Here is a 14200-nt window from a genome sequence, read left to right on the forward strand (position 1 = left end):
TTTCGAAATTCGAAATTTTATATCTATATTAAATTTGTGCCAGTAATACTATCCCTAGTGTGAGAACCAGCCTGCATCACCTCCTGAAAGCTTAAGCCTGGCTGCTTGTCCATTCTTACCAAATTGGGAGCCTTGGCTGGGGTGTTCTGTTCATTTACCCTAGTATATAGAGGGCAGTAGTACAGATACCCCCCCTCCAGTCTTTACAGGCAGGGAGCCTCCACCGCCTATGGAATTTCCCCACAGGCAATCGGGGGGGCTGTCCCTGAAGAATCTGGGGATTCCCTCGAGGGGACTGCACGCATCTACTCGAGCTCTGACACTTTGCCCGAGGACTACTACTCAGACCACAAGGAGGGCCTTGGGACAGTGTCGACGGCGGGATCTCAGCAGGGCAAGCCTGTTCTACTATCTAACCAAGGAAGTGCTCCAGCCTGGGGCTGCTGCCGGCTGTGCTGCTCCCACTCCAACCAGCACCAGGGACATGTTTGATATCCTCGCGACCCTTCACACCTTGGTGTCGGAGATGCAACTAAGGCTGCCTGCTTCCCCTGTGCTTGTCCCGGACCAAAGCCCTCCAAGGCGACCGGACATAAGGCCTTCCAGGCCAAATCGTAAGGGGACAGACCCTCCAGGCACAAGACGTCAGCCTACACCACTGCCTGGTGTGTGGACTTTAGTATTTCATTGGTTCCGTGTGTGATTAACTGGAATTGTGCACCACCTCCAAAGCTCCCGAGATCTGCTCAGCTCATTTTATCATAGGAGTGATCACTTAGCAGAAAGGCCTTCACAGGCAAATATAAAAATAAAACACTTCAATACTATAGTAAACCACATTTTCAATATTCAGAAGTAAATAAGAATAGTTAAGTACGTATATGCAACTCAGTTTGGTAACCCACTATGGGTTACACACTGCTTTAGAATCGCAGGCAGTTATTCAGGCAATATATGCCAAGACCAAAGTAGGCAGAAAAGAGGTTATACACACACACACCATAGCATATACCTTATAATTATAAGACACTCAGCACCATATATAAAATCTTTAGAAGTCCAGCCCTAGCCTATACGAGGTCTCTGCAAGTCTTTAGTTCCACAAAGATTTCTGAGATGAGGCGAGTAGTTCAGTAGAGCCTACCTAACTAGTTCAGGTAAATTACTGAAGATAGTGTAGAGCAGAAGCAACGCATGAAATAATGACTTGCGTAAATTTGTTGTGATGGGAGAAGCAGCTACCACTTCTGTGGTCCAAAAGGTGGACCCACAGAAGTTCGGACCAATACCCCACTGTCCTGGGCCAGCCCTGTATAGTGCAAAGTTGAGCAGCACTTTAATCCCAAAGTAATCCCAATGAGGAATGGGGAGGTTCAAGACAGGTAAGTGATCTCAGGCCCAGAAACCCTAGAAAGTTAAGTATTGCTCAAGGCGATAGGTCATTGGGGAAGACATACCTCACTCAAGGGAGATCACCACCGGCTGTGTCTAGGTTTTTGTGGTGAGCTTGGACTGTTGTTGTAGCCACATGGATTTGGTCCGTTGATGCAGGACAGACCCGCACAGTTTACTTCACTGCCGCACAGCTTGCATTGACCCTGGACTGTTGCCTGTGTCTAGAGATCCCTTCTTCTTGTAGTTACTTAGCACTATAATGTTGTGAGTTGATTACCAAGTACAGGTCTTACATTTAGCTGGAGGAGTATGGAGGGTGTGCCTAAGTGTTTGCTGCTTTTTAAATACCTTACTCTAGTTTATTTAAACATATTAACTATAGCATGTACCTCACACCAGCCGTCATCCCTTGAGTAAAGCCCGACTGCTCTGACATAGCTACTCACACAAGTTTGATCTATTGTTTGGTTGGAACACAGTCTTTCCCTTAGTATATGATTTCACACTGATCTCTGAGGGCCATGGAAAACTCTCCCTAACAGTAAGGTAAGCAGATCAGAACAATTCAGGGCATACAAGGCTAACCTAGAGCAAGGGATGGCAGACACTCAACAGGGGCCAGCACACGCAGTGCTCCAAGGAAGGGAATAAAGGGGATGAAACCAAAGGATTTGTGAATCGTAGGTCAGTTTTAATAATGCTCAAAACAATACGTGGCTTATAAAGCACCCTGTTCGACCAGAGTAGATTGCAAGGATTTATAAACTGAAATATACATTAAGTAACCAGAGAACGACTTTTATAGTTCCAGGACCCACTTGGTACGTTAATAAAATGGATTACAGGTAAATAATTCAGTCATTTTAGAGGTTTTAAAGTTCTAGAAAGTTTCTACCATAGGGAGCAAAAAGACAATCTGCTTGTTACAGTTCAGTATATTAACAAGGGATGTATGACTTGCGGTCCATAGCTGGAGCAGACCACAACAAGCAGCCTGTGGAGTTTGAGGAACACTCACTCACTCTTTCCCCCACAGAAGAATTCCAGACTCTGGAACCACCAATTAAGGTTCAGAGAGTGTAGGTTACAGAGTGAGGTACAGGTTTACTGTTTTTGGAACATGCTTCTAGCAGGGACATAGTGAAGCGCCTGTGGACCGCAACATGTATGTTACTTGGATCCACAGGCTCTGGGGCATTGATTTGAGTGCAACTTTACAGAGAAACTACCCAGAAACTGGTGATGCACAAGTGAATTACAGGTCAGGATTGAGTCTTGTCAGTCAGACGTGGATGTCTCCCCTTGGTGTGTTCTACCTCATTTGCATAAAGGACCTAGGCGACCCATTCCAGATCATGAAGAGGATTCATGAAGACCACCCATGTTGTGAGGAATTTCCAAAATCATCCCTTGTGGAATGATTTTTGGATGTCCCCCTATTATGGTGAACAGGGAAGACACTGAAAACGTAGTCAAACCCAATCAAAGTAAGGTAGCAGATCACCCAAACATCGTCCCAAGAAGGGTGCAAGAGTTTTCTAGGGCTACAATGAATCCACACAGAGCAATATCAATAATTCCAGTTACAGGTAAGTATACACATATACCATAGCTTATTAGACCTTTAAAATATAAACTAAGCAAGTAAATCTTTTAGTCCAATATTGTCACACCATCACTAATGAAAGTTATATACATTCACCATTAGGAGAAATAGAGTAGAATTTGATTAAATGAATAGTGAAACACAGGTTATGTTACGCTCACCTTACTCCCACGGAGGCGCAGGTCTGGTTTGGAGTGTTGCTTCTTCTATGGTGAAGCGCAGGACCCGGAAGATGGACTGGACCGGACCTTCGAATCTGGCTTGTCTGGCTCGCAGGAATATCTTTCTGTAAGTGAAAAGGGAGTATTAACAATCTGCGGGAGAAAGTATAAGCCTCCCGCTCCCTTCTCACCCCTCTACGAAACCCTCCTGCGACCCCCACGTGAAGTCTCACCTTAGGGTTTGAAAGGTTGAGCTCTCCATCCTGCTTCTCATGCAGGGGCACGTTGTATCCAGTCCGAGAAGAGCTGTGGAACCGAAGAATGAGACTCTGGTGAGCTTGATGAGAGTTCTCTGTGTCCTTGTATCAATGCGCTCACTAACGCTGATGTCTTTTTTCCCCATAGGGGCTGGGGTCCGGAAATACCAGGATGCGGCACCGACCCGAAATGAAGTTGGAATAACCCAACAGATAAGCTTTGTAATGGAAATTAAGGTTTCCTTGTTTTCTTTCCCCTCTCACCTTTATTCTTGTCTTTTTCTCTCTAGGCGCGGTGATGTGTCTGCGAGTCCAGATATCGCCGTAGAACGTGGTGGCACCTTGTACAGGTGAGTGAGATGCGGCGCTGCAGCGATGGATGCGATGTGCTTTTAAATGGATGTCTTCCTTTTCAGGACCATCAGCGATATGTCTCCGGAATGCGGATTTAGCAGGTAAGGACTCTTCTTTACCCTTTTCTCTTCACTTCTCTCTTTGCATGTGTTCCAGGATGCTGGCAGGAGTGGCAGAAGACAGAATGCAGGAGCAAACACGGTGAGCGTCCAGCTGCTAGATGCAGAACAACGCGAAGCGTGAGTTGCTGCTTGGGCGTGGCTTAAATAGCCTTCAAAGTAGTTCCCGGTATGTATCCTTCCTCTCAGGTCAGAAGGCCTGGATGTTGCAGCATGGTCTGCATCAGGTAAGTTAACACTAAGCACCTTTAACACAAAGTCCCCTTTTAGGAGCCTGGCGCCTATGGCGCCAGGACTGAGTCCAAAGAGCCCCTACTTGAGGCTGTTGTGACTTCCCTTGAAGACATAATGTCTGCCTCTGGGGTAGCAGGGTCTTGTCTGGCACCTTGGAGGTAGGCATCATGACAGGTTAGTACTCGTATGCATTAGAAATAGAAAGAACACTTAATGCTAATCACAGAAAATCTTCCCTAGCTCTTATGAAGTATAAGCTTCAGCTAGAGTACTTTTTCCCCAAAGTCACAAGTTCCAAAGTTCATACGTCACAAATAGATTTATGAAGAGATTGGTGATGTCAATGGTTAAAATTAATAAGACTCAAAATTAGCTTAAGTTCAGGAAAGTAAACTCACTCAATCTTATTCCTTAGAATAATGCTAGGAAGGGATCCTTGACCAGGCCTCCACGACCAAATTCAGGAAAGAGTGATTTAGGGACAGGACATTACACCCATGTAACCCTATGAAGAACAGCGGGAAGAGAAACCGGTAGGTCAACTTACCTACCTGACTCATATTTCTCCAGAGACCACTGCTGATGTTCTGGATTCTGTTGGGGACACAATCGCCTGCGCTTGGCCCGTTGAGGACAGGCCAGCGGTTGTAGGTACTGAGGTCACTTTTGGCGTTGGAAGTTCGTTTTGGTTGGTCCTGGTACGCAGGAATCCGTTCCAGACAGCTTCCAGTAGAATACCCAAACGAGGACAGATGAAGACTTCTGCGGGGCAGACCACCTCAAGACACCACACGGGACTGAAGGAGTGTTGCAACGGTTGTCACTGTGCCTAGGCGGCAGCAGGCTATCTTCAATGAGGGAACAAAGGAACAGGCCCAGCACACTTCCGTTGAAAATACAGGAGCAAACATCTTTTTACACCAGTTGAAGAGGATGGCCAGGATTGAGCTGGCCAGTTCTCCGGTTTGTCCAGGACCAGTTTGAATGCAAATATCCTTCAGAAGGGGACAAGACTTGCTTGTATCCATTGGTCCAGGGATCAAAGCACACCAGATGGTATTCTTGAGATCAGTCAGAGGATCAGGTCTTCACCGGGACAGCACTGAAGTCAATGCTGACCTCTTCTGGGGTCGTCAGCGGGCTGCACTTTTTGTAGAGGTCTTGGCTCCAGCGATCTCTCGAATAGCTGCAGGGCTGTCCTTTTATCTAAGATTAGGGTACACACCCACACACCCTTAGCCTACGAACGCCATTGATTTCCCTTGAAAAGGGCATTCCATATAAAGTATTTTCTAATCAGAGATGCCCGAAAGAAGACCAAAGAACAATGTGGCCAAAAAACATGCGCAAAACCTTGTGACACGACCATGTGGGTTCTAGTCACATTTAGCAGTGATTTGTGCTAAATGCAAAAGTGCATAGGTTAAATGATTAAAAAAACAGTAGAAATATCACTGCTGCCATCAACTTGTCTGAGGCATGTTGTACAAGAAACAGAAAAGTCATTATATAAAAAGATAAGTATACAAAGTATCGTAAGTGCACTTAACTGTAAGGTGATGTGTGCAATTGTACCAATACCAGAAATTCAGGGACGCTAAGTCTCTCAGTACTGTTTTAGGGACTAGTCAGTTAAAGCAGAAGGCTTTACTGACCTCAAAGTCAGGGTAGGGTTCAAAATGAGCAAAATGTATGTCGCATAGATGTCCTTTGAGGAAAGCAGCAAAAAGAAAAATGTTCCTAGCACACCACAAAGAAGATTATGCAACCACAAACTATCATGAAATCTGAACCCAATAAGCAGGTGCAAAGAGAAAGGATAAGCCAGACACCTTCAAAATGCTTCCTTGATGATGACCATTTCCAGATCTGACAAAAAACATCCCAAGAGCATGGAAGTAGTTGGCATCTATTCATTTCCCTGCCAGCCCAGCAGTCCCCTCTCCCACCTTTTGACACTAAGACAGTCTTCATTAAAGTGACCAGGAGCTGCAGACTTTGTGATTGTTTACAGCAACATGCAACAATAAAAGCTGAAAGAAACCAAGGAAGAGCCCGGGCACGGATTGCACCTGCACAGAGACACGAGGATGCAAAGACAAAAGTACCAGTGACACAGCCTTTATGGCTGCACCAAAATTCTTTCCAGCAAGCCATCTTAGTCTTCAGGTAAGTGCAGAAACGAATCTGCAGAATGTTCCCCTAGATGAACATTCTTTCAGCGGCAGTGCAACCCTACCTAACGCTCCCACAATATGCATCAAACTCTGGCGTGGGGGCCAGCCATTCAGGGCTGGCCAGAAAACTGCCACACACTTTTGATTGGAAAGTCGGAGATTTTAATCGAGTTTATATTGGATTAAACTAAAACCACTGATTCCTTGTGTTCTCCTGCCGTGTCTCAGGGTCCAACCAAAGGCCACAAAACAAAAGGTCCAGAAGTACGACTTGGAGAAACGTCTCAGTACTCCAGTGACTACACTAAAGTATAATTCTGCTACTATCCGGTAAAAATGACTAGAGCACTGTCGTAGGCACATGAAGTACAGATCACTCCCCAACACAATTATAGACTCGCCCTGGTACCAAAGTGAGATGCCTAAAATGCACCCCTGCCTCTCCAACCATAAAGACTAGTAAGGTGGCACATCAAAAAATAAGGGTTACAGTGGCCGGCAGAACCAAGTAGGGGTAAAAAAAATATCCCCACAAATGAAAATCTGCTCTAACAGCCAGTCTTTATGCCAAACTGAAGGGTAAATGGTAAGTGTTAAAGAACAATCAGAAACCTGTTAAATCTTCAAGTCTTAATTGCATTGGATAACGGATCTACTTCATTTTTCTTGACCTGGAACCAATGATTTGAAATTCTATGAAATGAAAATTGTAATGTTTGGGTTTGAGGAGGTAGGGAGGGGAGTTGTATGTTCACCTATGCTGTAGCATGACCAAGATTGCAACCATTGAAAGTTAAGGGATTGAGCGACACTTGACTGTTTATTGCTCACAAAGTTCTCGTTCTGAGTGGACATCTGGGTGTCAGTCGAGAGAGGATTTCTAAAGGTGATTAGTTATGATTGTGCTGTGTAATAGGAGGAAATACTTAGCAGGTCCTTTGCAGATCGTGAAAGAACGTTGCACAAAGGCTTTTGACACAGCTACAACCATTTTGAACGATAAACATTCCACTTTAAGACGGCAATACGTGCATGTTGATTTGTTGATTTACTAATATGCAAATTGCAGCTTTTTAGTAACATTGTAATGGTACTCCATGCACAAACATCTTGAACATTTTCAATTGTTTTTTGTAACTTCTTGTATTGACATTTTCTAAATTGAGGAAGAGAAATGGGTGCATTGGTGTTGTCTATAAATGTGAAACCTTCCCATTAAAAGGTTCAAATCGGTTACCAGTATCTGCCATTTTTTAGATCAGAGGACATGAAATTAGAGAATGCATGAACAGAAATAATGTAGGGCATTTTCTAATGCATATTAGTGTGCCTGTTTTCTCCTAACAGCCTTGCACTGTTTAATATTACAGGCAGACCTTAACAGACCATGGCAGTCTCTGTTGGAGAAGGTGGAGGATTTCTTGGGTGCTCTTATGAGGGACAGTCTCCTTGCTACAGATGTATTTCCAGAGGATTGTGAAGTCCTCCTTCGTGCTTGGAGCTCTTTCTGTCTACATTGCAAGCCCAAATCTGTTGATGAACGTGATCGAAGTGGCTGTGCAGACCTTTTGGTCAAAATTGAGGGATTTCTTGGCCTTATCCACAGAATGAACAAAAAAACTAATTCTTTCTCTAAAACTGGTGAGTACAGTGCTGATTAGTAGCAGACCGTTGGTGGCTGGTGTTCATTACTTGGCTGGTTTTATGTAACCAATTTTTTTTTTTTATTCTGGTTATCGGTTTATGAACTTGGTGTCTTGCCTTTGACAGATAGCTTTGTGTGTGGGGTTTGTCATGTCCTCTGGGACAGTTATACTAAAATCACTATTTTTTATTATATTTGCTGTTCTCTCTAAAATCTCCCCAATGCCTAACCCTTCAGTGCAACTCATGGATGTTGAATTAATGCTGGTGCATAGTGGCAATGTTTGCCAAGTTAAAGTTGTTGTTCAGTAGGTTCATTATTCAGTATTTTCAAAACAGTTAGAAAAATCCAGCTAACTATATAGTTTTCTGATCACTGCATTTTAAACTTTGTTGGTGATGAGACAGGAATGTGTCAATGGTACTTCCTGGCACCAACGTTCTAATCACAAGTACTACTGCATTCACTCAGTGTAACCTTTTTTTATTTTCCGTAATTGGGCTATGCTAAGAATGCTGCTTTTAGTAGAAGCTTGTGTTTTCACTCTGAAAACAAAATGTTACGTATGGCTTATAACACCATTTGTTTAGTTCAATGATGGCATGTTTTAATGAGAGTTGAGAAGCCTCCTTGCCTCCTCCTCGGCTACCACTTTCAAAGGTAAGCATCTTCCAGATATTTGGTTCAGTCTTTGTGCTTCCTAGTTGTTCTCTGGTATGGCACACATTTAAATCTTAATCCGTCTTTAGATACCCCTCAAGCTGAAAGTAAAAAGTGGTTGATTTTGACCTGGTTTTGATCCTCACTTGAGTTTACTCTTTAAGTTCTTTTAGACTTGGTTTTGCTTAAAATCATGCATGGATATTTCCTTCTTTTGGACTCTGGATCTCTGATGCAACATTAAATTGTACCAGTCCGTCGTGTCCTCAAGAATTGACTTCTACAGGAGATGCTGCTGAACCTCTCCCTCCCACCTGACTCCTGAAGTGTCTGAAGGTGCTGCGTTAGTTACTTCACCTGCATGAAAATGGGACAAAGTAGGATTTCCTCACTTCACTGGAAACCTGAAAGATAGAATTAACAAAGCTAATGAGAGGTGCTGTTTCATTTTCTTCCCTACACAATGTCATGACTTCTTGAATATTTTTTCTTGAAAACACCTACAAAAAAACCTAGATGGTAACTCCTCACTTGTCTGTCCACCGACTAGTGAATTTCAAGTCCTGGATTTCCTATATTGTACAGTAGGTGCTTGGACGTCACTCTAGTCGACTTCTGATCAGAAGATTTCTTTGCAAGAATGAGTTTACCAGGAAGTCTTGAAGATATTTCGGATTTCCCTTGTTTAACTCTTGAGAAAAACCTTGAAGTAATATTGCTAACGTTTGAATTCTTGGTTGACTCAGTGGTTTCCTGTCAACTGTTTGATCTTCCACCTCACCCTAACTCTATGCCTAACTAGACATTTTGCTGAATGAGGTTATCAGAATGCATATTCGTTCTTGGTTAGTGTGGGAAAGATTGAAGCTCCATTTCAGTTCTCTGCCAACCCAAAGTCGAGACATAAGAAGTGTACAGGATGGCCAAACGCAAGATGGCAGCGACTTCTTGCATGTCAAGGCACATATCGGGAGGAGCAGCCCTCCTCCTCAACAAATGCAGCATAGAACGGGTAAGTTGCGCGATACAACTTTTTTTACCTGTTGCTTTGGTGCTTGTTCCAGTTCTCTCTTGTATCCCCTCGCTTGCGCTGCAATTTTTCTTTCCTCCAATCTTCAATGTCCTATGTTTTTCTTGCCAGTCATACCATCACTGCTTATCAGACCACCAGTTACAGTCTGCTCATTTCCTCATTGAAGTCAACCCGCAGCAGCCGGACCTCATTGCAAGGTTTTTCCTTGGGACCCTGCCTTTCTGGCAGCCTTGGCGCTCTGTGCAGTCAGATACTCCTAGCTGCAAATGGAGGACAGGCCCTACCTCTAAGACACCAGGACCTCTTACAAGCCATGGGTGAGGCAGTGTGCTGAAAGGTTAGGGTCTTCTGAAACAGGTACTACATTTGCTTTCCTTTAAGGCTGCTCAACGGCTGTCTGAGCGCCCAGGACACTTCCCTTCATTGTCCCAGTGAGGAGCAGTGCATTTTATTGAGACCTTGTTTACTATTGCGTTCTTCACTTGTGTAGATTGTTTGACTGATGTCCATTTATAGCTGGGCTAGACACTGCAATCCTCTGCCCCTATGTCGTTGAGTGTCTGCCAGTGTGGCTATGTTATATTTTGCCACTGACTGGTTTGCAAAGCACCAGAAGTGAGAGGGGCTGTTAAGATTTATAATTTTTATGCTTCATCACCTCACCTATTGAGACGCCCAGCACTTTTTGCTGAACCTCTGGACTTTTTTTTAATATTCTGAACGAGTGGAGCCTTTTTTCTCTCATTCATCCTTATCCGCTCTACCTTTTGGAACTCTGTTCTGTGTTTCACTTTTTCTATGTAGTCTACTGTTCTCCAAATCTCTTAAGGCATCTTTATTGTACTATTGCAGCACACAGCTCCTTATGGGCATTGTTGCTGGGAACCCTCTGGTTTCTTCTTTGAGATTCTTAACCTTATCCCTACTTTCTACTGTTCTTAAGGATAGAGAGATACCTTGTATCTCTCCTGAAAACGTTATTCTCTGAGAGATTGGCACATACCCACTTATTGGGAGTGCCAAGGGGATGCCTAGTATACCCCCCACCCCCCTCCCCCACCCGCGCTCTCTGCTCCTGTGACTTTTTAGTCACATAGACCACCATCTAGTTATGGCTGGGGGGAGTGAACATGTTCTACCGACTATTATGCTATTCTTTACTGTAGACTGTATTCAGTCCCGGTTATGCACAATAGGGCACCTAAGTACTAACTTGGGGCTTTTTTCTTTTTTTGCCATTTCTAGCGTGGTTGTTCTTTGTTAGCCCTTCTACCATTCTGGGAGGGCGAGGTCTGTGTGTTTCATTTATGGTTTGGGTCTCCCCGCCTCTGTTTGGTCAGGCAGGAAGCGAAGAAGACGACCAGAGATGCCTCCGGACCCTTTGCAACACTGTGATGCAATCACTGCTGTCCTGTTACCATTTTCTGTGCGACGGCGGAACTCTGAAGAGGACGACTCCCCTTTGGCTGGTGGGACCAACCAACCGTGTGATGAACTACAATCTGAGCCATCTCCCGAGGTGCTTGCGGTGTTACAGTGCTGCAAATCACGATTACCAGGATACTTCCGCCTCAATTGTAGTGCATCGTCTTGCCAAGGCCAAATCCATCCAAGTCTTTGCTGAGCTCCAGGTGAACCTCCAGAGACACAATCCAACTCATCCAAGTCTTCTCACCAGAGTGCAGGACTCCAGGAATCGAAGAAGATTAACTGGGAGAATCGTGTCCTTTTTTGGTGCTGTAGAAAGGCGCCAAAACCGCAGACTGGCCAGACAAACTGATGAAATCTGTGTCGGAGGTCCAACCTCTAGACTGCTGCTTGGAGATCCCATCCATTGTTCTGCCTTTAGTCACCAGACCAAAGAATCGGGAGGTCGGGACCAGCGCTGCCATAGCAAGGAGAAACACATTTCTTCAAACCATAGGTACTGTGGGGAAAATGGTATTCGAGCATTGGAGTGCACGTAGAGGTGTCCAGGGCAATCCCCCATTACCTCCGACCCCAGCTGCTACGTGTGTCTTATTAGCAAGTTGTTCTACAGGGTCTCCAACGCTGTTTTAATCTTCATGAATCTTTAAGACTAGAGAATAGAAAATAGTCACAGAAGTTTTCATTGTTCTGCTGCTTTACAAAATTTTGAGCCTCTCAACTGCCTTTTAGTTAGGGTTGCATTTTCTACTTTAAAAGCCTTGCTGTGCGAAGGAGCTGCCTCTAAAACCTTAAGCTCTGCTAATATTACACTAACCAGCTGTTTTATCTTATGTGGTTTTGCTAACCTAATACAATTACTGTATAACTTTGTGTGCAGAGTGCGCTTTATTACCGGCAATACGGTAGAACTGTCATTGGTGTCAAAAGCTGTAACAATTGTAACTGCGAGCAACTACAAACTAAGCAGTGGACTTTGAAAAGTAACTAATTATTCTAAACTGTTTTGGTTGAATTAATAAGTATTTAAAGTATATCTTGCTTAAATGGAAGAAAAATATATTTTTAATATACATTTATGTGCAAGTGTTTCTTTGAAGTGCATTACTAACTAGGTTGTGTACTTACCTGTACACCTTCCTCTTATGATCATCCTGACTCCTCTGTCACTTTACTAAGGTTCCATGAGTTGTACAGACTGATACTAAGAGTTGGAAATCTACAAACCATCGGGATAGTTTTATAAAGTCTACTCCCAAAGACCACCTTAGGAAAACTCCCCAAACTGGGGTCACTCAATCTTTATTTCGAAGCACAGCTCCATAAAAGACAACATGGACAAATATTAACTTTTCCAAATTTCAAAGTACATTACATTATTAGATACAACAAAATTCCTATTAAAAAAAATAAAAAATCCATGGTAGATATCTAATTGCAGACAGTCTATTTTGATGCTCCTAAAAACATGTAAACAGCCACTGCCACCTCTAGATTGTATAGAGTATGCGTTGCAATGCCACTTTAGTCGACCTGCAATTTAACAACCTTAGGACTTTAATTTAAAAACTTTTTGTTTGGTACATAAAAACAAAGAAAGAACCATATCATGAGTCAAAATCGCGTTACAAGGAGAGCAAATATTGATTTCTGATCCGTGTGTATACTGCCACAAACCCCAATTAGTGATAGAAGACAGCAAACCCTCAGATGAAACAAAGCACTCCTTAGTCGCTTTTGGTAAAACCAATGCATATATTCAGCGTGAAGCCCGCTACATCCATAATGCAAATACTTGGAGACCGACCAGTTCTTCATTTCACTGAGGTTACGCTGCTCCCTTTGGAGCTTAATCTATTTTTCCCCTTACTAACTTGATGTTGGCTTTAGAGACATTTACCGGGGCAGCATAAATTCCCAGTAGACTAAGAGTATCATATGTATTGCCCAGTTGCTCCATCCAGTTAATCTCTCTGCAGAGGTTGGAGGACTTCAGTTCTTTTAAGTTTCATGCATTGGATGAGTCTTGGTTTGCACCCATGTTATCCTCCTTTAGGCTGGTGTGGTCTGTTATATAATCCAGGGTTAGTTCTTGATGGATCCAGTAAGTTCAGGAGCTCCTAACAGCCCACAAAATGCTCTGCAAGAGATTGTTTTCTTTGACCTGAATTGCTTGAGTAGGACCCAGGCCCCACGCTGCACCATAAATAAACACTGTGACTTGCTTGGCACAGTAAATCTCTAATGTTGGTTTAATGGTTAAGCCACCCATCTTCAAGCCAAATCTATATAATGCACTGCAGGTCTGAGAGACTGTGTGGCCTCAACAATGTGATATGACCTATTAGCTCTGCTATTGCAGGTCACCCTTAGGTACGTGAATTCTTTTCACCAAGTCAAGTTTGTGTCCTGATACTAGGATGGGGGGTAGTTTTTGGGTCTGTGGACCCACTCGCATAACTTTGCATTTCCTTGTTTGAGAGTTCTCTACTGCCCATGTATCATTTAGTATAGGCAACAACAACATTTTGTAAAGCTATTGGAGTACTTGCCAACAGAACTTCATGGCCTGCATAGGACAAGACAGTAATGTTTCTTGACCGAACAACTTCGAGAAATGATTAGCCTAGGCTAAAGAGGGAATATCATTTGATTAGACTCTGGGAGGATGACTACCAGATGACACTATTTTCCAGAAGTCGCCTTTGCTAGGTTTTTTGGCTGCTTCTTCCAATTTATTGCACCGTTTAATTTTCCATGCAAGCTTTGCATGATGTAAAGCATTTTTATATCAAAGTCTCACTAGGGTCAGCTCTACATGGTTTCGGTTTGAGCTATTTGCCAATTTCAGAAGCTGGGACTTCAAGCTTCTGCAATCTTTGTTATACCATGCTAATTTTGGGTGTTTTTTGATTTCCAGAGCAAGAGATGACCTATTAGATTGACAAGTATATATAATACTCTTATAGATACATGAAAGTGCTGGGTCTGTCCCACTAGTGGCACGACTTTGCTCAATAATAGGAAGGTAGGCCTCTATCAATTTTTCAGAGCAAGATTCTCTGTTACCGCCCAATTTAGGTGCTTCCTACGGGCAATTGAGGCACAGCCAAGTGTACCTAGATTAGTGT

The 14200-nt window shown here is 43.4% G+C and overlaps 1 protein-coding gene across 3 annotated transcripts in view; it reads left to right on the plus strand.

Moving 5' to 3' along the window:
- MDN1 (midasin AAA ATPase 1) overlaps positions 1-14200 on the plus strand; it is a 2688524-nt gene that overhangs the window by 1147961 nt on the left and 1526363 nt on the right. For all 3 annotated transcript variants that reach the window (XM_069606482.1, XM_069606484.1, XM_069606483.1), the window contains exon 43: positions 7674-7944. In XM_069606482.1, the coding sequence (XP_069462583.1) occupies positions 7674-7944 (271 nt within the window). The remainder of the gene's footprint in view (positions 1-7673; positions 7945-14200) is intronic.

This window comes from Ambystoma mexicanum, chromosome 4p (genome assembly GCF_040938575.1).
Source record: "Ambystoma mexicanum isolate Mex_15411 chromosome 4p, UKY_AmexF1_1, whole genome shotgun sequence".
Classification (NCBI taxonomy): domain Eukaryota; kingdom Metazoa; phylum Chordata; class Amphibia; order Caudata; family Ambystomatidae; genus Ambystoma; species Ambystoma mexicanum.